This window comes from Balaenoptera ricei, chromosome 18 (genome assembly GCF_028023285.1).
Source record: "Balaenoptera ricei isolate mBalRic1 chromosome 18, mBalRic1.hap2, whole genome shotgun sequence".
In the NCBI taxonomy this organism is placed as follows: Eukaryota; Metazoa; Chordata; class Mammalia; order Artiodactyla; family Balaenopteridae; genus Balaenoptera; species Balaenoptera ricei.
Window position 1 is genome coordinate 67,400,233 of NC_082656.1, and position 25,789 is coordinate 67,426,021.

Here is a 25,789-nt window from a genome sequence, read left to right on the forward strand (position 1 = left end):
ATCATTAATAAATACGAAAAATTTTAAATAGAGTATAAATCATTGTTATGCTTTAACATATTTTCTATTTATACCTTCTTGATGACTGTTAATAATATTTCAAGTAAATATGAGTAGTGCTTAAGAATACATGAAATACTTTCATCATTGTTCATGTTTCCAGCATACATATATGAAAACTAAATATAATTAAATAATTAGAGCTCTTTCAATTCTCTTTGCTAAACTCTGACATAACTATTAGGCAAAAATCTGATGAAGCAGATCACACGATTCTCTCCTCTGAAGCTAAATAGCTCTGGCTTCAGAGCCTTAGACTAATATTGCAAGACAAGAAAAATCTGTGGTCCCTTCGTGTTTGGCTTACCCCAAGACATCATTAGAAACCCAGCTGGTTCTCAGCTGCCCTAAAGGTATAATTTTAATGGGTTTATATTAGTACTAGGTAAATTCTTAAGGCTCAATAAATGTTAAATGGACTATTAGGATTTGGTTTGGTATAAAACTTGATAAGAAAAATTATTTTTACCACTTCTGGTCACTATTTACCCAAGTTTACCTTTCTTTCTCTGTAACTCAGCAACCTTCCCATTATCCAGGCACCTGGAAGAGCTACTGTTGTTAAATTTCTGACGACTTTTTCATTACAGGCCCTTGTTTTTCAAGAGGCAGGTTAAATAAGCGATTTTGATTTGTGCCAAGCTGAGATGTGTAATAGACACTTGAAGTCCATTCTCTTGTTTTCATAAGATTTCATTTGAACTTATTTGTCCTACTTGATCTAAACACACAAAGAAAAGAAAAAAAACTTAGAATTCATCCAGCTTCGCATTCATGAATTGGTATAGCTGAGCGAAAGAATAGTAACTTGTGTAATTGCCTTCTTTTTTTCTTTTCTAATTCACAGCTTTTAAAAGAAATTATCAACAACAAAAATTTCGTACCACAAAGTTGTTATCTTTTTGTAAGAAGTATAAACGCCCATTTGTTTTACATATATGAGATAATGGTAAGACACCTTTACTTTGTAAAACATGGCACAAATATTATCATCATCTGCATTTGTTAAAAGCGTGACATATTCATTGTAAAATGATATCTTTCTCATCATAAAAAGAACTCACATTTACTGTACAAAGCTTATAGGATGCAGATAAGAAAGAGGAATATTTAAAATCAACCTACCAAATAATATATTGAATTTCAATCTCTTTCTATGTCTAGTCTCCTATTCTTGCCTGTAGCCTTAGGAACTTCCCCGGGAAAGCACTCCTTGGCTATCCCTTCCCTCTTCCACGTAGAGTTGCCACACGGTGGTAATCAGTTATACATGATGTTTCAGTATTCTCTCCACCTACTTCATATACAATTCCATGTGGTATGGCATCTACCCCATTACTTTACTAAAATGTTTCTGTTGCAGTTTCCAGTAAGCCTCTTTATCATCATCCAAGGACCATTTTCTCCATCTTCCTTGGTTTTGACATCCTCTGGGATTTGCTTCATGTTTCAAAATCTTCTAACTTGGATTCCATGATGGTACCTCATTTTTGTTTGCTTCTTATATTTGCAACTAACCCCTGTCTGTTGCCTTCACTTCCTTTGTTTTTCCTTTAGGTTGCTATATACATTAATTTTGCTTTCATTTGTAAATAGCAGAGTAACCAAATGACAGTGACATAAACTACAGGATGTTTATGAATTATTTAACAAGAAGTTAAGAGGTTGGCAGTCCCAGGGCTGATTTTGTGACTCAAACAGGAATCAAGGATCTAGGCTCTTTCCATCCTCTGTTCTGTCATTCTGTCTCTTGGCAATGTCTTTTCTCCTACTCACAAGATGGCCAACTAGCTCTAAGACAGGAGGCAAAGGCAAAAAGATCTTTCTGCTCCTATTCTTGCCTTTAATCAGGAAAAATGCTTTTCTCAGAAATCTTTTCCTTATATCTCATTGGCCAAAAATGGGTGTTATGCCCACCCCTACACTATAATGGAAAAGGGAAAGAAATTGCCCTGACTTGCCTCGACCAATTGTGATTCACCCCTTGGTGCTGGCACAATGCTCCAAACACAGTCAGGCTTAGGGTAGCAAGAAAGAAGAACCGATGGTCATGGAGTGGGCAACTGACAGGGGCAGCTCTGCTTACCTATCAGCTATGGCTGCTCCTTTAGACCAGTCTTTTTCTCTCCATATCTTAAAGTCTCTTAGGCTCCATTCATCTTATGCCCAGAAGGGGTTGTTGTGTAAAAACAGCTGGGATGTGAAAGTGCTGTATAAACAGGAGTTTTATGTCATAGGAGATATACCATATTTTCCCAACGAGACTTACAACTTTTTAAAAAAAAATTTTAACATCTTTATTGAAGTATAATTGCTTTACAATGGTGTGTTAGTTTCTGCATTATAACAAAGTGAATCAGCCATACATATACATATATCCCCATATCTCCTCCTTCTTGCGTCTCCCTCCCACCCTCCCTATCCCACCCCTCTAGGTGGTCACAAAGCACCAAGCTGATCTCCCTGTGCTATGCGGCTGCTTCCCACTAGCTACCTATTTTACATTTGGTAGTGTATATATGTCCATGCCACTCTCTCACTTCGTCCCAGCTTACACTTCCCCCTCCCCGTGTCCTCAGGTCCACTCTCTACATCTGCATCTTTATTCCTGTCCTGCCCCTAGGTTCTTCAGAACCATTTTTTTTTCTTTTTTTTTAGATTCCATATATATGTGTTAGCATATGGTATTTGTTTTTCTCTTTCTGACTTACTTCACTCTGTATGACAGACTCTAGGTCCATCCACCTCACTGTAAATAACTCAATTTCGTTTTGTTTTATGGCTGAGTAACATTCCACTGTATATAGACTAACAATTTTTTTTTTTAACTTTGGGTTTATTTATTTTTTTATGGCTGTTTTGGGTCTTCGTTTCTGTGCGAGGGCTTTCTCTAGTTGTGGCAAGCAGGGGCCACTCTTCATCGCGGTGCGCGGGCCTCTCACCATCGCGGCCTCTCTCGTTGCGGAGCACAGGCTCCAGACGCGCAGGCTCAGTAATTGTGGCTCACGGGCCCAGTTGCTCCGCGGCATGTGGGATCCTCCCAGACCAGGGCTCAAACCCGTGTTCCCTGCATTGGCAGGCAGATTCTCAACCACTGCGCCACCAGGGAAGCCTAGACTAACAATTTTAAAATAACTTTTTAATAATTTTTTGTGTGTATTGAACCAAGGACCAAATCATCCTAATCCTTTCTGCAAAATTTATCTTCACCGTCTTTCCATTTACTATCTTCCTATTCTGGTCTCAGTCACCTGAAATCTTGACCATTGTGGCAGAGTTCTATGTGTTTCTTCTACTTACCTTTCTCTTGCTTCTATGTGCTTGCTTCCTTTGGTTTGCTGTTCTTCATGTTCTAACTTTTGTTCCTATTACGTACAATATAAACATTACTGCCAGGGTTCAAGTCCTTCAGCTAACCTTCTTTTTTCCTGTCTAAATCAAACACCAACTTCTCCTGAATGTGAGTTCTCATCTTTCTAATCAGGCCTCTTCTATAAACGTCCATGACCTTCCAGTCTCGTTCCAATACCTCATCTAGGCTCTGCTGTTGCCCTTAGCTGGAAAGTTTGACTTTATTTCTTACACCACTTCATACAGTGCTACACTACTCAGTGAGTGGACTAAGCAGGGTTTGAGAGCACCGGTAAAGCAAGTTACTTAATTCTTTGGTCTGATTGGAATTTACAAACTTACCTTAAATTGTTTCACCCTCCTGATGGGATTAAACTAATCTACGTCTGATTAAGTTATAATTTTTTCCATACTAGCCTTGGTACAAGTGTAGGAGCTACGTACAATAACCTAGGGTTGTATAGTTGCATTGAATGCTCATTAAATACCTCATGATTGATTTTCAAATAATTTAAAACACATATACTATGTTTTTACCTATTCTTCCTCCACTTCAAGTGTCCTTTCTATTGCATTATTTGCTATATACTGCTAGAGTAAGGATAAATTACCATGAGTCCCAGTGTGAGATGAGAGGATAAATTATGTGTGTATTTACCCCCTTCCTTTGGAGTGTGAAATGCCCACCACCTGGCTCTGATAGAAACAGAAGGTTGAAAGGTCATGTCAAATATCATAGAAATAATGACTTGGCTATAGCAATTCCTAAACCTACCCTTTTTATCCTTTGTCCACAAAGACACTAGAGTGTATTTTGTTCTCATCTTGATTTCAGACTTTGAGGGAAATAAGTGCAGTCACTTAAGGTCTGCCAGTTAGTACAATGTCACGAAGGCAAACATTGTGCTAAAATTTTAAGAGAAAAAATATGTGAGTGTCGTTTTCAGAAAGATATATTTAGCTATGGAGTTTTCAAGAAGAAAAAATCAAATTGTAAATAAGAGAACCTCATTTTTAAGCATTTCCTTAGTTTCAACCAGGTTGGATCTTAAACTCAGAAGTCTTTTTGGTGGAGTAAAAGAGGAGGAATTAATTAAAGAGAGGAAGAAGAGGTACCTAATGTGTTGTAATGATGATGAAGATGATTATGACTGTGATGGTGATAACAAACAGAATGACAAATTTCATGAGTCATTCTGGTCATTAATAGCTGTCATCTGAAAAACACAGCTTTATAGGTAAGCTCCAAAAAGCTGGACATTACCCAAGTTATTTCTGAATCATGTGCTGACCTAAATACATACAGCCACACAAGTTAAGCATCACCTTTTAAAAATTTATTTTTTTATTAATTAGTTTATTTTTTTGGTCTTGGATTTAACTACCCCAGTAGCTGCATGAGCTTTGGGTTTCAACACATAATTCTGCCTAGCAGAGTTCATTAACATAAGAAGATTGATAAGAATTTTCATATTGATCCCATTTCACAGAACTTGAGTATAAGACAGGAAGAAATAAGTGAATTGATTCTCCACTTGAGAATTCTGTTAACTTGGAAGAAAACAGTAAGTCTAGTATGTGAGAGTATTTGAAGAGAGGGAAGGAAGACCTCACTTCCCTCCCCAATGTCTTCCTTCATGTACCCCAAAGACCCCTGCTCTCTCATTTTCTCACTGCTTCCTTGTTCTGCTTCTCCTTAGCTTTCCTGTTCCTCCACACACTAGAAACCTAAGATAATGATTTCTGATCCAAGAGTATGTAATATTTGAAATTGAAAAAGGGGACATTTTTGAGTCCAGAACCCAAAATTTGAAAATAAGAAAAACTACTGGTCTCTAATGTGTGCCTGAACTGCGTTTACAAAATAAAAACAAAGTCAAAGAGAAATGAGACCAGCAATTAGAGTAATGACTGTGCCCTGCTATTTGCATTTCCCCTATAATTGTTCATTTCCACGCTGGCTTTGGGTTTCAGTAGGTCGTGAATTGTTTCTCATATTTAGAGCAACAATTGAAATTGTGTTGTCCTTTACGTCCACAAAAATATAGTTTAGTAAAGTAAGTTAATGACTTAAAAATGCTTTTTGTGTCTAGATGACTTTGTTATGGCATTTAAAGGTAGCATTTCGGATCAGTAGGAAGGATGTTCAGGGACTGAGAAAATACGAACCTTTCCTTTCTTTTCCCCCTCCCTTCTTCTACCGAGTAGAAAGAAATCCAGTCCAGGTTTTGCCTTCGACTCTGCCTCTGAATTTCGGCTGTGCAATGTGTAGCACGTTTCTCTCCCGCCCCTCCTTTTTCCTTCCCTCTTGCCTCCAGTGTCTGTCTCCAGGATTTCTCCCTATTTCAGGAGGACTCTCACAGGCTCCCTCAGCCTGTGTGAAGCTGAGGTTTCCCCTGGATCCCGTATATCCCCAACACATACCTCCACGCACACGCAGCCCCAAGAACCCCGCGCTCACACCGACACACACTCGCGCGCGCACACCCTCGCGGCCGCTTGTGTCCATCTCCCTCCCGGGAGAGCCGGCGCGCGTCCCCACCTTCGCCGCACACTCCCGCGAGCCGAGCTCGCCGCGCGCTAGAATTCTGCGGCTCGGAACTCGGGTCGCAGCTCTCAACCCCCATGGTGGTTTTCTAAACATTTCTTTTCCTCCTCTTTCTCGTTTTTTATTGCACCGTTTTCGGTCTGGGGGGCCAGAGCAGCAAGGCGGCTGCTTTCCCAGCCCGCCCTGGTTGGCTTGCCATCCTCCATCAGGCTTATAAAAGTTTGCTGAGCGTAGTCCAGAGGGCTGCGCTGCTCGTCCCCTCGGCTGGCGGAAGGGGGTGACGCTGGGCAGCGGCGAGGAGCGCGCCGCCGGCTCTGGCGGGCTTTCGGCTTGAGGGGCAAGGTGAAGAGCGCACGGGTCCCGGGGTTCACCGAGCTGGATTTGCATGTTGCACCATGCCTTCTTGGATCGGGGCTGTGATTCTTCCCCTCTCCGGGCTGCTGCTGTCCCTCCCGGCCGGCGCGGATGTGAAGGCTCGGAGCTGCGGCGAGGTCCGCCAGGCGTACGGTGCCAAGGGATTCAGCCTGGCGGACATCCCCTACCAGGAGATAGCAGGTAAGCGCGGGCGCGCGGCCCGGGCCGGCTGCAGCCCTCGGCGGCCGCACGTCCCCCGCGCCTCCGGAAGCCCTCCGCCTTCCCCCTGTTGCTGTTCACTTTTCTGTCGGGGCTCTCCCGGCCGCGGCGCTTCTGTGCGGGGCGGCGGATGCTCCCGCCGCTTCGCCCGCGGGGGAAGGTGTGCGTCTCGGCTGCCTCATTGTGTGCACACGCGGGAGCGCCCTCCTTCCCTCCCGCCTCCCTCCCTCCCGCGCCCTCGCGCCCCCTTCGCCGTTGGCCCCGGCCGCGCGGGCCGGGGAGCCCGGCACCCTCCGGGGCGGCCGCGGCGCGGGGGCAGATAGCCGAGCGGGCGCCCACCCCGCGCCGCTCGCTCAGGCAAACTTGGAAGAACTGCGGCCGCAGTTTGCCCAGCGCCACAGTCTGAGTGGCGCCTTCTCCGCTCCCGCCCTCGCGCCGGCGGGGGCGGTGGAGAGACGCGGAGGGCTCCCTTCGCCCCTCGCTCCCCTCTTCTGACCTTCGGGGAGGCAGAGCGCCCGGCGCCCGGGCCGGGGGCGGGAGAGGCTTGGGGCGGGGGGGAACCCCACCGGGGGACTCGGCCTCCGACGTCGGCGGTTCCGGGCTGCTCAGGGGAGTTCGTGGGCTGCCCGTTTCAGATTTGGGGCGGGCTTTCCCGTTACGGTTCCTCAGTGCTTCCCCGATTGCTGTTGGTCACTCGCGGTTCGGGGACACCCCGGCCACCCGGCGCCGCGCCCCGTCCTGAGCGCGGCCTCGGCCGCCCGCTCTGGGAAGCGGAGTCAACTTAAGCGGGTGGCTCGCTGGTGGATTCGTCCCGGGCTCCTGGGACCCCGCGTCCTCCGCGTGCCCGGCCACCAGCATTCCTCCACCGAGAGCCCCTCCGACAACTTGCGCGGCAGCCTGGGCGCGTGTTTTCCGGCTCTTAGCTCCAACCGAACCCGAGCTTGTCGGGGGCTCGGTGAATGAAACGTGTTGGGGAGAGGTAATCCTGTGGCTGAGAGAGAGAGGCCAGGAGATGCTCCGGGGGCGCGGGCTGCTCAGACCCCGCAGCTGGAGTCCTCAGGGTCCTCGGAGGGTCGAGTCAAAACGCTGGATTTCCACCAGCCTCTCTGCGTTTTGCCAAAGAACTGGTCGCTGGAGGAAAAGCATTTTTGCAGAGATCTTAAAACATCACGGTTTCGATACGTAGTGGGATTGCTGTTTTATTGCGGTTGATCCACAAACTCTACAAGTGGGGATTTTTACTCACACTGGAAGGAGCACATTTCTAGAAATACAGGCATTGAAAAAAAACAGCTTACACATCACGCTAACAGCGCGGAGCATTATATACAGGGAGCCTTTTTTAATTCTGAGCCAGACATAGGCAGCCTCTGGTGAGTCGGAGGCGGAACCTGTGGTGAATTATAAGACCACTTTTCTCTCCCTGTCACTTCTTCTCCCTTTTCCAGAGCTCCTTAATTTGTTAATCAGTGAATAGAAAGCGACTGCCCCCGCAGCTCCTTAAGTTTCTTAACTCTCCTTCCCCTTTGTCTACTGTTATTTCATTCTTTTTAATTAATTGATAAGCATCAGCTTTGCTTTTTTTCCCCTCCCCCCCCAATCTCAGAGAATTCAACTTTTTAAAGGTTTAGAGTATGGATCACTTCTTGTAGGAACTTTTTCTCCTCTTATCTGGGCTTTTTCAAACTTTTAAACACACATATTTCCCAACATGATTTCAGATAAGCTACCTTAAAGAAGAAAATAGTTAAGTATTTTTAAATTGCTTCAGTATTCTTTAGTGGATAATGGGACTCTCAGGAGACTACAGTTCATCCTTACCGCGATGCAAATCTCCTTCATATCAGAGGGAAGGTTTTCGGTGTGTATGATTTCTGTAGGCCCCATTGACTTTCCTGAAACATTGCCAGTGGTTGAAATAAATCCTTCAGTAGAGTTTTAACTACAGAGGGTTTTTTCCCCCTTTTTTCTCCACCCCTTGACAATTACACTGCTTGCTAATTAGCTACGAATTTCTAAAATGTGTGCACTTTTGTTAAAATCACTTTCTAGGACTAAGGGCACTGTTGAATTTGCCTAAATCCTCCTGTCCTTTGTGCCAGTGGAAATACTCAAGCTATAGGTCACTGGGGGGTCAGAGGCACATCTGATAGGAAAAGAAATGAGTTGAAAGATAACTGTATATTAAGGATCAACATTTTTTCAAGGTAAACTTTACTCAGTGCTACCTATTGCTGTTGGAATGATCACTTAGGTGTCCTGTTATTAAATGAACACACTCTTCCTCTCTTCCCTCGTTCCTGATACCATTTACTTTTAATTATCTAGTATATGGTGGTTATCCTTCCCTTCAACTCCTTTCCATCCTTTGCCTTGTTTGGATTTTTACTGGTTTGCTTGAGAAACGGCATGTGCTGTTAGTCTGCCAGGGGACATGAATTTAAAGGAACTGCTATTCAGATTTCAGGTTCTTGAGAGCTGTTTCTAGTTGAAAGATATTTACAGGTAGCTTGCCTGGTAAAATAACTGAGAAGTAATAAGGACATGATGTTTCATCATGACATTATTAAAGTTTTACTCGGAACTCACAATTGTGAAATAGTGTGCCCTTTTCCATTCTAGGATAAAAGGGAGTTCTTCAAACTCAACAGATGAGGAACTGATGGGTAATATATAAAGTTCGACTCTCAGAGAGTGCTTGGGAAAGAGGAGGCCTTCAGGGGGCAGCTTGTACCATTAATCTTCACTCAGCCCTGATTTTAAACCATCCCAGGCAGATCAGATAGACTATCTGCCCTTGTTTCAAAGACCTCCAAAGGAATAGACTCTTGAGCCCCTCTCAGCAATCCATTCTATACTTAGTAATTTTTGTGGTATCAAAATGTTTCCAGATACCTAGCCAAAAGCCTTCAAAGTGTGCTTGCTTATTTTCTCTTGTTCTATCTTCTGGGAAGATATTGAGCCATGTAGCATCGAGTTCTTTGTTAGGACTGTTATTCTGATCAAAGGTCAGTGTGAGACATGCCAGTGTTTCTTCCAGCATCAGAAATATTATCTCACTTTCCAATCCAACTCATCCTGATGGCGCTCAACTTCTAAAGGAACTCACAACTGAAAAGAGCATCTGCTTAAAAGTCTGGGCAATTCAGGGAATGTTGTTTTATGCTTACGGTGCCTCTATTTTATGCTTTGAGCCTTCTTGGAGTCATTAATTATAATATGCATGTGTTGCTGACTAGTGGTAATTTATTGGCTTACAGGTTAATGTTTTTCATTTATCTACCGCAACTTTACTTAACAATCCCTTATATAGAAATTACTATGTGCCCGGCACCTATCTGAAAAACATTACCTACTTTGAAAACATTAAACATTGCCTTACTGACTTTTTCTAGTAACTTAGATGCTATCATTATCCCCATTTTAAAGATGAAAAGACTGAGCAACACAGAGACAAATAATTAACTTGCCCAAGGATGACTCAGATAGCAAGTGATGAGGCTAGAATTCAAACGCAGGCACTCTGACCCTGGGCACTGGAGTCCATCCACTTCACCTTGCCCACTGCCATTCTGTATTTGTCGAATGAATGCATGTAAAATCAATTCTTTCCTCATCTAATACATCTATAACCTGGTATTATCAATCACCATATGCATTCATTCACAGTTCAAGCTATTTTTCTGTTTACTTGCAACATCTACAATTTTTCAAAATCACTTTGAATTTGGATTTTATGTTCTCTGGAATTGGCTACGCTACCACCACTAAATTGTCTGTGTACTCTTGCATTTTCCCGATCATTGTATAGATGTGGTTCTATGAAAGATAGAAAGTAAAAACATGTGTCGGGTTTTTTTCAGTACACTGGGCCTACTTTCTGAATATTGGGTTAGTCCAAAAAAACTTACTCCAGGAAATTATCATGGGGGTAGAGGGAGGAGGGAAGTTTATCTCCACAGATTAGGAAGAAAATATAAGTAACTCTGTTCTCAATAATTTAGTTTGCCACCTTTTTTCTATCTCAGGTATTTTGAGAGTCGGGCTATAGCTGGATATTAAGAAAGCAGTAAATTCTCTCCCATCTCTTTAATATCAATTTATCTCAAAAATCTAAAAATCTGTCTCAAAGTCTAAAATTAAAAAAAACATTCTCTTATATTCCACTGATATACTAGTGACATTTTTAGTCTTTCTTTGTTGTTTTCAAATTTCAAAATATGTAATGCTTCATTTTATCTGGCCTTGGTCCAGCAGTCCTTTCCTTTTTTTGGTGGGCTTCCCGGGGAAAAGCCTTCCCTCGCTCTGCTCCCCAGCAAACCAACTTATTTGATACATTTGCTGTTAACCCAACTCTTTTTTCAATTTTACATGTAGATATCACATTAACATAAATGAAAAAACAGTGTTTGGTAAGTCTTACTCTTTTGGAGACATATTAAATCTCCTAGTTTGGGATAAATAATTTAATTTCCATTTAGCTGCCTGCTTCACAGAGTTCTGATTTCTTTGCCCTCTGTTTAGTTAGGCGATGTCTTTAAAATCCTTTCGAAGAACACTGTGAGGTAGAAATGAGTTAGCGGAATTTCAAATGTTTTTTTATGATTTGTCAAGTCACTAGATTACTAAAAGATTCACATTAATTCCAGGTATCAAAGCAATCTAAAATCTGGACTATTAGGAGTACCACTTGTTAGACTCTTGATTTGGGAATTAATTTTAGAATGATCCTTGCAAACAGAGTTATCTTAGCTGATTTAATTAGAAGATGATATGTCATCGTTGAGAATAAGAGTTCATCTGAGTTGACTGATATACTTCTTTACATAAAACTTATATCTTTTAACTGTGCCACATTGTAATAGCTTGTGAGCAGAAATGTAGGCCACTATCAAAAGTGATTTAAAATATACAGCGTTATGTTCTTTAAAATACTGTAGTATAAACATTGCATTATAATTTCTGTGAGAGGGTGACTAGTGTTCTTTTACAATTATGGGTGAGTATTATGAACAGTTAACAAAATATAAAATTGAGTCCTTTTAAAGCAAAGTGACCTACCATTCAGTCACTAGATTTTTATAGAAATACGAGTTTAGGTTAAAAACTGCAGTAAAGGAATTATTGATAAAATAATTCATTAGCTTAGTCTTAATTCATATTCAAACCCACAAAAGTAACATCATAAGACGTTTTTTCCTCCTTAATTCACATCTCTCAAAAGACTTCTAGCAAGGCCAGCAAGGTGACTTAGAGTTGTCTTGCCAGTATAAACGGAATAATTAATATTTCAAACTTGGTGCTTATATCCTTTTGCAGACCAAATTCTGCTCTCTTAAATTCTTTAGCTGGCACACAACGAGACTTTAAGTAGTTTCATAGATTTCTCCTGTATTACTCAGTTTTTAGTGATTTACCTGAGAGTGTTTGAAAGTGTAGTTGACTCCCTGGATGGTATGTTTGTAAATAAAGGGTTTCATAGTGCTAACTCTTGGGTAAAGGTTTAAAAATTCTAATAATCCTGGATGGAAATATTGAAGAGTTTTTAATAACCCTGGATGAAAAATATTTTTAAACAAATGCACCAGTTAGTAACAAAGAGAAATAGAAATTTGATTCCACATTTACACATTATTCAGGTTATTATTTTTATAACCTATTCTCCATTTCTTTTAGGCATTTTTTTTTTTTCATTTTTCCAATAACTAGCTCTTATTTACCTACTATGTGTAAGTCACCATGCCAGGGACTGGCTATAGGGCCCCAGGGAATTTTAATCCCAGCAGGGAAGCAGAAATTAAGGGCACCTTTAACAGTGAATGGCTGAGATAAGTGAACAGCACCAGGGTACCTGGCACTGGCAAAGCATTCAGTAGGATCATGTGGGGACTTCCCTGGCGGTCCAGTGGTTAAGACTCCGTGCTTCCCCTGCAGGGGGTGTGGGTTCAGGTCCCTGGTGGGGGAACTAAGATCCCCCATGCCTGGAGGTGCGGCCACAGTAAATAAATAAATAAAAAGAAAAAAAATTAAAAAAACGGAAAAAATATAGGATCCTGTGTTCTGATCGCAGGGTTATGGAAATGCCTCCTTGAAGCAGAGCGATGGGCTCTGAAGCGTGAGTACAGAGTCAGGAAGGGGTGAGGGGGAGCAGAGGACACACACATTGCCTTTATGGAAAGAAGACCCTGAAAGCATGAGAGGAGTTCCAGTTTACATGATCACGGAGAGCCATTCTCTTACATAGGAAGAAGTCCCAACAGAGAGCAGTTCTAGGAGCGAGAAAGCAGAAAGCTAACAGCATCATCCGGTCCCAGGTTCTCCCCGTCTTTTGGCTCTTCCATCCTCATTCCAACCATCATCCAGGTCAGGGCCATGATGGAAACAAGATGGCTGCTGGAGTACCAAGAGGCAAAGGGGCTATACCCAGAGGCATAGAAAGGGACCATTTCTTCCCATGTGCATCTCTCCATTGATGAGGCAGACGAGCCTCAAAAGTCCCCCAGCAGATTTACCCACGCTTCTCATTCCAGAATTGCTTCCTATGCCCATGCCTGGAAGAGAAAGGAAAAGGACTATGGCTGTTGATCTGAACTAGTCACAGTTATACCCTAAGACAGGCTGGTAGTCACCTGTCTCACATATATGGCCACTGAAATGCTTGGTTAATCTTCATAATCTTAATACGGAACTTAGGGGTAACGGAGAAATTGAGAGGAATGACTCAGACTATCTGAATTAAGTGTTTGGCATTCTTGCTTTAAACCAGTGTTTCTCAACTCCGGCCAGTGGTGAACTGATAAGTGTTAAACAACTGGCTCTCTGGAGGGTAGTGTGTGGAGAGACCGGATTTGTAGCATTTGCCAATTTTTGTGGTCTAAGTGTTCCCACTGTGACCGATCTTGAGCTACTCACAGCTCAACAACCGGCTCACAAAATTCCAGAAAAGTTAACAACTGGCTCTTTCGAGTTGGAAAGAGCCAGGGCTATCCTGGAATCATGTGAGATATTTAAAAAAATACCTGCACTTGGGCTTCATCTTCAGATAGTCTGATTTAATCGGTCTGGGAAGGGTACTTTCCCTCCCTCCCTCCCTCCTTCTCTTCCTTGCTTTTGAAAATTTCCCAAGTAATCCTGATGTGCATCTAGGGAAGAGAGCCAGTGGTCTGGAGCAGTGCTTCATAAACTTTATCATGCATCAGAATCATTGGAGGCCTTGTTAAACGCGAACGCTTGGGTCGTCCCCACAAGTTCTGACTTAGGAGTTCTGGGATAGGACCTGTAATTTGCATTTTTAACAAGTTCCCAGGTGACATTGATGCTGTTGGTCTGGGCACCATCCTTTGAGTTTCTGGGGGCCACATTCCGGGTGCATTCAATGTGGTTTTCAGTACACGTTTTTGTCAGGGGAGACAGTCATATTTGAGCAATGATTTTGTGTTATTTTTCGCCTTGACCTTGGGTAGGAATCTCCACCCAGAAAGAGTTGCTGCTTCCAAACTGCGCACCCCGACCCTGTTTCCTCAGCTTTCTTCCAAATGTCTACACTGACCACTAGGGGGACCGAGGGAAAGAGAGGGACTGGCTCTGTTCAATCCGTAATCACCTGTGCCTGGAGCAGACGGGGCCTAACCCAGCTGCCCTGGGCACTTCTGCGCGAGTAAAATAAAACCACAGCATTGCTTTCAAGGGGAACTGGGAAAAGTCATTTTAAGTTTCTTTCACGGTAGGATCCCTATTATTCTTTGCTAATATGGTAGGCTCCCTATGGGTAGGTAGGACTCACTTTGGGGGTCTTTTTTAGAAGATTTCTGGTCAAGAGTAATTCCAACCCTACCCCCCCCCTCCCTCCCCTGCCCCATCCCGCCTTGAGCTATTTTTCCTGTGCAGATCTAGCTATTTGTTCCTGACTTCCAGATACAAGGAGACTACATTTAGGGCTGGGCACCCTTCATTTTATACACATTTAATTACAGATGTAGCATAATACATTCTGGACGTGCACACCTGTGTTCTGTAGGCTTTATCAGCTAGTGTGTTTGCTCCTTACATTTCTTGGATTTCTTGAGAAATTGACTTCCTCTTTTTGTGCCCCCAGAACAGCTGAGATTAGCAGGGGCCAGTGCTCCTCTGCTGAATTCCAGGGAACTAGAGGTGTTTCCTCTCAAGGCTGCAATGAAGTTGAGGCAACTCTTTTCTTTGCAAAGAAAGCACTCTGAGGTCTTCCAAAAAATGATGACTAACTTTCAGTTATTATTTTCTTAATGGGTCAGAATAGCTCAAAGTCAATAGCACTTTTTTTTTTTTTTTAATTTATTTATTTTTGGCTGTGTTGGGTCTTCGTTTCTGTGCGAGGGCTTTCTCTAGTTGCGGCGAGCGGGGGCCACTCTTCATCACGGTGTGCGGGCCTCTCACTATCGTGGCCTCTCGTTGCGGAGCACAGGCTCCAGACGCGCAGGCTCAGTAGTTGTGGCTCACGGGCCCAGCTGCTCCGCGGCATGCGGGATCTTCCCAGACCAGGGCTCGAACCCGTGTTCCCTGCATTGGCAGGCAGATTCTCAACCACTGCGCCACCAGGGAAGCCGGTCAATAGCACTTTTGCAATGAACTTGAAAAGGCCAACATGCTTTTGGCTGTTATAGGTATTTTTAAGTGACAGGCCTTAATTTTTTTCCTGAGAAAGTAAGAAATGTTGTCCTTTAGCCGTTTGCTTATCCTATTTTATTCCAAATCCCAATGATTGGGAGTTTTTAAAACTTAAAAAATGGTAAAATTTAAGATCGTTGATTTTTTTTTGTAGCAAAAAGTTTAACAAATGATTTTGAAGAGTTTAAGTGATCTTTGACATAATGGGAGCTCTATTTGGAAAATAAGAATTTGTAATTCTAAAACATTAATTGTCTGGAAATGCAAGATTCCTGAACATTCCTACTTGATCTGTTCTAGCCTCTCCTCCAGCTACATGTTTGCACTGAATTTAGGGAACATAGTTGACTGTTACTTTTACATTATCAAGTGCTAATGTGTGAAAGGCTTTTACTGTGCTTTTACTACTCATTTGATTATGTGGTTATCTTATTCAATATTCTTTCACAGACTGGGGGGTATTCAGACACCAGGAGGTCAAGTACTATGTTAAAAGCTTAGGCCAATCTTTTTATATGACTGCCATAAAGAATATATTCATTTCACCTATATTACCACATGGCTCTCATAAAAGGTCAATTTCAATTGAATATAATAGGTTGCAAATGGCAAATCTTATGTCATCAACAACAAAATCATTACATATAATCTCTTTTCAATTATCACCTTCCCTTCTTTAATAAAAGGAACTTGGGGATTTCTTAAAATCAGAGATCTTCATGATGTGTTTTGTATACTAGACATATAAAAATTGTATAAACCCATGTTTTTCTATTTTAATCAAAAAAAATACAAGTAGGGTGATCACACTTAAATTCCAGTTAAAACAGTACATTAGGTGCAACAGATATTCACAGCAAAAAACCATGAAATTATACTTTTTCATTTTGTTATATTTAACAAATAAACTTTGAGTCAGTTTCTCAGCCTGGGTTATTGCTGTAAAGATAGATAATTTAATATTGTAAGAAGTTATATGCATAAACGTAAACTAATTGCTATGATTAAAGAATGGCGATTTATTTTTATCCAGAACATGCTTATTATTAAATGATACAAAGGTTTGCAGTTTAACAAAGTGTTGACTATATATAAAAATATAGGTTATACTGATCTTAATTCTATGTAGTAACAAAGGTGCATTTTATCACTGGAATAACAGTTTCCTATAACTGAGAAACCTGTAACGCATTTTAATTTTTATTTATTTATGGCTGTGTTGGGTCTTCGTTTCTGTGCAAGGGCTTTCTCTAGTTGCGGCGAGTGGGGGCCACTCTTCATCGCGGTGTGCGGGCCTCTCACTATCGCGGCCTCTCTTGTTGCGGAGCACAGGCTCCAGACGCGCAGGCTCAGTAGTTGTGGCTCACGGGCCCTGTTGCTCCGCGGCATGTGGGATCTTCCCAGACCAGGGCTCGAACCCGTGTCCCCTGCATTGGCAGGCGGATTCTCAACCACTGCGCCACCAGGGAAGCCCTGTAACGCATTTTAAAGTGAGTTTTAACCTTTCTAACCATTAGTTTATAAAGTACGACTCTTGACAAAGCCATTGTGATTCCTCTGAAATACTTACTTTCAAAAATATGATGTGGTACTTGAAAAAAACAGTTTAAAACTGCTCTCTGTTTTGAGAGGCTTTGAAACAGTATTCTTTGGGAAAAAATGAGCCTCTCTCCCAATTAGTCTCATCAGGAAAAACAGAAAGATGGAATACAAATAAGCGAGAGCAGGCTTTTCCCAGGGTGACACTTCCTGAAGCTATCTTCATGCTGGGCGACAATTCTCATTTTAACCTACTGAAGCATTAGAGAGAACCAGTGTCCTAAGAGAGAAGCCTGGAGGTTTCTGGAAGTCTCAGGCTGCCTATCTCCTCGCAGGCACTGCCGGGGAACCGCTGTCTGGGACTTCTGGAAGGTGCCAGGGAAGCCCAGAAGGAGGCTGTACCGTGCAGCGCCAGCCTGTAGGTGTACCACCTTCGGCCACATTTCAGCCTGGTTCCTGTGGAATTGATTTTCACGGCTCATGACAGAAGCTGTTTTCAGCCCTTGAAAAGGAAGTGGCTGGGCTGATCCTCTCACACAAACAGCAAATTGCTCCCTGGCTTTCAGAGCCTTCGAGGTCTGCTACCTTAAGGTTCTAATGGCCTTTTAACAGTGTTTCCAGCTGAGCAGCAGATGTAAAGGATACTGAACATTGAAAGCACTGTTCTTTTTTTTTTTTCCCCTCCCGGAAAGAATCATTTTTTAACACACATTGTACAAACACTGTATCCCAGGACCTATTCAGCGGCATGTTAGATTTGAAAAACTGAACCAAATCTCCGATAAATATATTGTCGGTGCCATACAGCTGCCACCTTGCTGGGCTCCGTGTCCCAATTTACCGCCCATCAGGAGCTGAGATCATGTCACCATTAGTAGTGGCTCCATTTGGTAATATCTCATCAGGGAAAAAATAATTAATGAAGCCCCAGAAAGCCTCTAAAACCCCTTATACTTTCAGTCCATTCATTTTGATCCTAAGAATGACAGTATATTTCTGAAAGCAGTACACTGAACTTTTAGAATTATATCCAATCTGCCTTTGTCTCCCTTTCCGTTGTTTTGACGGTTCGTTTTGTACTTCTGTGGGGCAGGGGGGTAAAGGGTTTCCCGAATAGGCAGCTCTGTGCTCCCTGCAAAGTGAACTTCAAGACCTTTAAACTAAGGTTTGGTCTGAGGTTGGTATTTCAGTCTTTTGGGCTTTTGGGGAAAAAATTAAACATCACTGAGAAACAGTGGTCAAATTGGACATTTTCCATTAAAAAAAAATTAGAGAAATATACGTCTTTTGATTTCACTTAGGTCCAAGCAGTGCTTCTACATTTCAATTTTCCAGTGGTCACTGGACAAGAGAAAACCAGCCATGCAGATAAGGCGTGATTCCTCACTCCAGGAACTCAACCTGTTGTACAAGCTTTTGGAAGACCTTTAGGAAGTATGTGAACTGCCACCATATTTTTCCCCCAAAGTTGAAAACATAGACACATTGCCACTCCAATGGGAAAAGGCACAAGATTTCCTCTCCCTCCTTTGCTGCTTCACTCACGTGACCCATCTGGTTTTCCTTAGGACCTCCCACTTGCTGGGTAACTTGATGGGTAAAAAATTTTAGTGTGATCAGTTAAGCTCTTCTCAGTAGATCATGTGGGATACTTTCTCTGGTTTTAAGCAGAGGCTGGCTTTGACTTCTCGCTGTACTGTATAGCCTTTTTTCGGGACCTCTCTGTGCTTCCGTTTTGTCATCTGTGAACAGGGATACTAACAACCCCTACCTCTCAGTGTTGTGATTGTATTACGTGAATTAACATTTAAGCTCTTAGAATAGTGCCTGGCATTTAATAAAGGCTATATACATGTTTGTTAAACGACAAACGCTAGGTAAGCAAATCAGTCTCTTCCATGGGTCTAGGGAGTGTCTCTTCCCCAGGAAAGCAGGGGGAAGAGGGAGTTTCCTTGGGCTCCTCCCATCTCCAGGGCCCTGCTGGCCCGCACACAACTGATATCTGGGGTTGGTGTGCTTTGTGATCTGATCTTGTGCAACTTGGGAAGGGCCTGGTAGCCCCCTTTCCTGAAGTATTCACCCTCACATTGGCCATTCTGGCCCTGTAGGCCTCCTGACAGGTCAGACCTGTCCCTCACCTGGCCTCTGGCCCACCTGTAGCCTTCATTACCTTCTGGTTTACCACTCAGCTGCTTTCTGAGCCTCCAGCAGGGCTGTATGAACTGCTGGGCCAGACCTGTGTCCCCTGGGTGTGGGTGCAGCCCTCCCTCTGAGCGCCCTGTGTCTCCAAGTTTACCCTAAGGTTGGTGTCAGGTAGCCCACTGGGCAATCTCTTCCCAGGTTCCTAAGCAGAATTTGAGCCAGAAATCCCTCTTCTCTTTGGCTTCCTGTTTTGATGCAAAGCTCAGAGAGGAGAAACTGGAAGATGTGGGGAGCCGTTACCATCCCTGTTCTTCCTTTCTTCCCGCGACCTCTGGGGCCGGGATGGGTTTGCTACCCTTTCTCTTCCTGGCTGGACCTCAAGCCCTTCATCCAGGTTTGAAGACTTTTCTCCTGAAAAGGTCCAGTAACAGATACCCATGCCTCTGGAGGTGGAAGCTTGTAAGAAAACAGTGAATTAAGGGGCAAAAATACTGAATCAGTTAAGTATTTGCAGAATATCTCCCCCATTCCATAAACAAGATGAACGCTTCCAAAGAATCTCTCAAACATCAAGTGAACTGGAAATAACATGAATTCCTTGTTTATATGGGAATCTTTGGACTTCCTGGCAGATGGTACCATATAGAAGCAAAAGGACTTAAGTCCTTGTTTTGTGCTTACTAATTGATCATTTTAAAGTTTTCTTACCTCTTTGAATCCCAGTATCCATATCTATATAAAAGGGCAATACTATAGGTTGGCTTATAACATTTTTTTGTGAGGATTAAATGGCATAATGCATGTGAACAGCCTGACAGAAATCTTCAGTAAATGTTAGTTCTTTTTTTTCCCAATTCCCTCCTGACACACGTTTCGTGATGAGAAATCTGCCTATTTCTTCATCAGAAGAGGAGAGAGAAAACCTAGTAGGCTGTAATCCCCACTTTAAGACTTAGTCACTTTTAATTTCCTTCTAAGAGAGCAGCTTTAATGGAACGTTAAAAGGTGATCCTAAAATGCTGTTAAATGTCAAATAGCAAATCTTTCAAAAATATTTATTTCTCTTCTTTTTGGTCTTCTACTTGGAAATGGCTCTGAAACTTCTTTCAGGCCATTCTCACTGGTTTGTGTTGCGCATGCCACCAGCAGAAGGATATATAGCTGTTAACATTGCCTTGATTATTTTAATTTGCTTAAACCAGTGGTTCTCAAAATCACCCAGAAGGTGTGTTCAAATGTAGGCTGCTGGGTTCCATGCTAGGAGTTTCCGATGTAGTAGCTCTGAGATGGGGCCAGTGCCCAGGGGACACTGATAGTCCCTGGATCATACTTTGAGACCCACTGGCTTAAATTTTAAGCCTTAAACTATCAAAGGTCAGTTTGGTTCTCCAGTGGCTTGAGAATAAATTTCGACCCTGTTGGTTGGACATTCAAGATCTCAAACTATCCTTCCAGTTTACTTCTAAGCATCCTTCTAGAAATTTCTGTCTGATTAAAAACTTTTTCACTAAACTTCATTTTCTTTCTGTGTCTCATTTCATTTGCTAACACCTCATAACAAGGCTTGGTCTGTCCTCCTCACTTTTCTCCACTAACAAAAATCCAGTTGAGCTCAGATTCCCCGTCGTGAATTTGTCCTAGGCCGTCCAGTTCCTAACTATTCCTTTTTTGCCAAGCTTGTGGAATGTTTGTGTATTCATTTGGTAATCAGATTCTGCCTTCTCATGACTCTTGTCATGTCTCCTGTCATTAAATGAGTCTCTTAATTTGTGTTTCCCAAATTTGCCTATGTGATAGCTGAGGGAACGTTCACACACATTTGTACTCCCTAGAACATAGAGCTTGGGCATAGTAGGTACTCAATAAATAATTGACTACTCCTTAATCGGAAATATAAAGAGATTTTGGCTGGGGGGGTGGTCTGGGCTTCCAGACAACTTTCAGTAAGATCAAAATTAAATGGTGTAGTATAAAGACACCCTTATATTTTCTTTGAAAGATTGCGGCTGATAAGTTATATTAGCTTAGCCAGTGGAAATCAATTTGTGAAAGTGTAGACCACCTGAGTTTATTGCGTAGAACATGCATTTTGTTGCTTTCATTTTATTTTAGAGTATAACGTTTCTTCCAATGAAGCACCTGCTATATATATGTATATGTCTATCAAAATGTTTTTTTTTTTTTTAAAAACATGTCATGTTTTAGCTATCACTGACAGCAACTTTCAAATACCTGAAAAGATTAGAGGAGTTAAATGTAAAGAGTACTTTAAATTGCAGTGACATTTCCTGGGAGATAAAGAAATTGATAGAGAGGAAAGTTAGTTTAAAAAGTCAGGCCTTTTTAAAGGGATAAAGCCATCACATTATATCACCTTTGGAATGATCTATTTATGATGGAAGCTTTGAATAATAAATTGTGCCACTGGAGTGTTCATAGGAACCACTTGTAATTTTGTGAATTCCACTTTAAACTGTTACCTAACTAAGTTCCCTTACATTGGTTCAGGTCAGTACAAATTTATCTTTAATTAGTTGGTCAAAGAAAAACACCCACAGTTGCCCTGCCCTTGAGGTACACAGAGAATAGTGAAGACAGACATATAGATGATTAATCTCAATACTATGTGGGAATGGAGTGATAAAGGTGCTGGGAGCCTAGAGAAAAGCAGGTAGAGGTGGGAAGGCAGGTACAGGTAACATATTGGAGGGGGAGGGGGAGAGAAAGTGAGGGCTCTGAACCAAGGATTCTGAAATACCTTTTTTCTCCACTAAAACAATTTATTTCTTATACAGCATTACTTGTCCTTCCATATAAATGGATGAACCCTAATTATATAGTAAATAGGGAAGGTTAAATTCCTCTGTTAAATACATCATGCCTGTGAACTCCCTAAGAAATGGGCAACAATGATTTTGAAAAGTCTCATCAATCTTTGTTCAAGCAAATAGAACATGCATCTGTCCTTAGGGAATTGTATAAATTACTCAAGAATGATATTTAACCCCCAATTATTTTGGCTTCTATATTTTAATAAATTTTCTACAGAAGTATTAAAAAGATAACCACATTTATCCCATGTGACAACCTCTGTTTAAAGATGTAGTTTTAAATGGCAATAATTCTGTCATTTCATATACGAACCTTCCTTTGGTGACATTATTAGCATACGATTGTGCTGTGTATTTTAAAAATTCACAGACATTATAGCTACCCTGTTGAAGTGGGTATGGTGTGTATAAATAGACACATCAATATTTTGATAATCAAAGATGACACTAATGGTGAGGCAATTTTTTTTGGCCATGGTTGGCTGAAAAGAACAGTTCATGCTCTGAATCCCTTTAACTAACTTTCTTGCATAGATAGTGTAATAAGTGATTCCAGCTGGAGAAAAGGTGAAACCAAGTGAGCTTTTTTGTGCCCTCTTTGATCTAACTTGGCTTTACTTTTTAGTTAGTTTCTATGTTTTCTATCACTTTTGAAACTGTGAACATTTCAACTCGTGCTGCTGTACAGTTTGCATATGAAGATGTTTTAAGCAGGTTCTGAAATCATAAAAAGTAGGGAGGATGCCCAGATGACAACAAGCAGAAAAATTCCTCCTTTAAATAAAAGCCTCCATTCTCATTTGGAAAGCAGAATGTGCTCTCTTAAAAGTAACAGCTGCAAAAAAAGCAGGAAGGCAGAACACGCTAATCTAAGTTGTGAAATATGTTTGGGTAGCTCAACAGAGATTTAGCTGTTTCTGAGAAAAAAATCAAAATCTAATTTTAAAATGAAGGTATTTAAAAGCCTGGCACAAGAGAGCCTTATTGATGGAGTTGGTGAGCAGCCCGGATGCAGACACTTCCCTGCTCTGGCTGGCGGCTCTGTTCTTGCAGCAGGTGGTCTTACACTGCAGCCCGTGGTCACATGTGTCAGCAGGCACCTGTCTTTTCAGAAAGCAATGGGTGATGAAACAAGGGAATGCCAGAGAGAGTTCATTTCTCTTAAATGATTTTGTTTTTCTTAAAGTTGATTTGTACAAATTGATATTTCTTTCTAAAAACAAGGTTCAAAGTTGTTTTTCCTTCCCACATGGAATTGAAGCTCTGAACATACAGATTTCTTTAGGTGTTATGTATATTGATCCTCAGGGTGCCCTGAACTTTTCCTAACAGAATAGCAGTAGCATTGAAGGTGCTGTTTCTTTTTAAATGGTATGCCTGATTTCTGAATGAAAGATGTAACGCTCTGTCAGAAATATGTATGTCTTGGGACACTATTCTCAGAGAGTGGACCAATTTCCTAACCTGGAAAGTATCAGCCTCTATACACAGTGTATATTTTTGAGATTGGGGAATATGATGGGTGTGTGTGTGAACTCACTACTGCCACAATAAATAATAACAATCTAGGTTTTGTTATAGACTAATAATAAATCTGGTTTGCTAAAGTATACATTGCAGCTGTGATAGACATGCTAATTTTGTTTTCTACTCTTTGAAGGAAGTTTCTCTGTTCATTTTAAAAAATGGAAGACAGCTATGCTCACCACTGTACCACCAATGCTCATGGAAAAATGGGACAGACCCTAAGGGTGCTATACTTTCCTATGGACGAGAGAGATCAATTTCTTTTTCTATGAAGGAATGCATTTAGAGGGAAAAATTCCTCCCATCTGTTACCTCTTGCAATATTTTATTTAAACATTTTGGAGCAGTAATCACTTTCTAACTTTTATTGCAAATATAAAATATAAATATCTGATATATTTGATTAGTCTCCATTAGTCTATAAAGTCCTAGAAGGCAGGGCCATGTCTGATTTATTCTGGCATGGCTCTCAGTGCCTGGCACATATAAGGCATTCAGTACACACATACTGAATGTACCAAATTATGACAACGACCTGGGCTTTCACTTGATTCCTAGATAACAACCTCTTTGTATCAATAGATGTTGACCAACTCATATATATTCTATGTTATGAAGGGCATTCTATATGCTACTGGACATATGCTAACTTCCAGCCATTATATTGTCAATTTTCATTTCCACAGATTTATTGAGCACAAGTGAGGTCAGAGTATCTTGCCCTTAATAAGTTTACGCTCTAGAAGGGCATGCAGTACAAAGTGTCATGTAAGTTATTTATTTCCTATTGAGACTGATGTTGAAATATTTCTCCACCATGTAAAATTAGTAATCTAGAGAGTAAAATTTATATTTAGAGGTAGTCCAGCTGAATAGTATATATTATTGTCCCCACCCTAGTTTCTAGGGAGAAAGAGAGACCATCCTTGCATTTTACCTATACATTTGCTTCTGAAAAAAATCAATATTATAGAACCCTGACTTTTACAGTAAGTTGAATGGTCTTATTCCACTGATATTTTTGAAAGGATAAAGAAGACCGTCTGCTCTCTTTTCTCTTCCTTTAACAAAAGTATCAAATGATTGACCTTTCCATATAGTGGAAGGTTGCCCTTTAATGAAATGAAATGGAATCAAGATAAAGCATAGAAATTGTAGTAGGATTGTTAAAAATGGGCTTCATGTTATACTACTGAGTATATGTTATATAATAACATTGACTGAGGTCTCTCTATGCCCCACATACAATTTTAAACTCTTTACTTGTAGGATCTCATGTAATCCTTACAACATCTCCATTATAGGTATTACCATTCACATTTTACAGATGAGGAAACTGAAGACACAGAGAGTGCAGTTAACTTGTCCAAGGAAATAGATGGGTTAGCATATGAGCCAGGAAGATTCCACAGCCCATGGATTTAACTACTACCCACGTGAATCACATGATTTTCTTCTTCACATGAGCAAAATAACTTTTTCTAGAATTAAAATAATTTTTTCAGATTATTGGGCTATGTAACGGTTTATGTAGTTCTTTCAAAATATTATGAATCACTTAACTTTCCATTGTTAGAGGAGGTAAGAAGTAGCAAACATGATTCTATCCCTGAGACATCTCTAGAATCTCCCAGTAAGATAAGCGATAACTGATTTCTCGTTTAGATTGAGTCATCACGTGTAAAACTATATTGTTACATAATTATTATTCTAGCTGTTTCTGAACCACCTGGCTAGGTTTGAACCCCCTTTCTAGTATCTAAATCCCCTTTCTAGGTTTAGAGAAATCCTCATCCTTTTGGGTCTAAGGAAAGACAGATCTCGCCTACTGGTATGGGAATTAAAAAGGTCAGATGCTTGCTTTCCCAGGCCAAGTCACATGACCTAGAATGAACCAATGAGACGTACTCATTTTAATTTTTTGTCCCAAAGAAGCGGGGACATTGGAGAATTCATTCTGGGGAAAATCAAAGGCAAGATTTAACAGTTATTTTGTTATATATTTGGCCAAACTAGCTTTTGAGTCCTTAGTACTGTTTCTTACGGTACTGCTGGGGAAGTTATGAAAGCCACTATTGGGTTACCCACTAGGCAGACCAGGAGTGTGCTTTGGGTACTTGTGAACAGAGGCATCAGAAAGTATTTTGGGAAGAATATTTCAAGCAATATGGTAGTCATCATGATAAAAACTAGAATTTGTAATTCCTTTCATTTTCTTTATAGTCTCGTATTAATTTAACTTTGAATTATATATTGTCATGGTGAGTGTTCAGATGGAGATACACCATTATTGTCTTCACGCTCAGTGTCAGACACCTTTCCCCCTCCCCTTTGATATGCAAAGCAAACTCCTTCACTCACAACAAATAATGTTTCCAGAAGGAAAGTGGAGGATATTACACCTACAGACCTAAGGACCTAGACGAGACGTATTACCATGTCTTCTCCTTCTCTTCTGAAGCCTATTGACTATTGAGTATTCTTTGCTCCTCCTGCAAAGCCAGTCCCAGGAGGTGTGGGCAGGTAGGGAGAAGGGAGTTAGAGGAGCATGGCTCTGGCGGCAAGAGGGAGGGAG

General features: G+C 41.4%; 2 protein-coding genes across 2 annotated transcripts in view; one reads left to right on the top strand and one right to left on the bottom strand.

Annotated features, from left to right (window-relative positions):
- Positions 1 to 4,772: 4,772 nt before the first annotated feature.
- Positions 4,773 to 7,340, bottom strand: LOC132352381 (uncharacterized). Its single transcript, XM_059902834.1, has 2 exons — positions 7,029 to 7,340; positions 4,773 to 6,497 (listed from the first exon to the last, which is right to left on the bottom strand). Exon 2 carries the CDS (start codon positions 6,344 to 6,346, stop codon positions 5,609 to 5,611), a length of 738 nt encoding a protein of 245 aa, XP_059758817.1. The 5' UTR covers positions 6,347 to 6,497; positions 7,029 to 7,340; the 3' UTR covers positions 4,773 to 5,608.
- The window catches only part of GPC6 (glypican 6), a 1,070,003-nt gene continuing 1,049,959 nt past the window's right edge, over positions 5,746 to 25,789 (top strand). The window contains exon 1 of the mRNA XM_059902833.1: positions 5,746 to 6,514. Coding sequence (XP_059758816.1) covers positions 6,355 to 6,514 — 160 coding nt within the window. The 5' untranslated portion in view covers positions 5,746 to 6,354. The remainder of the gene's footprint in view (positions 6,515 to 25,789) is intronic.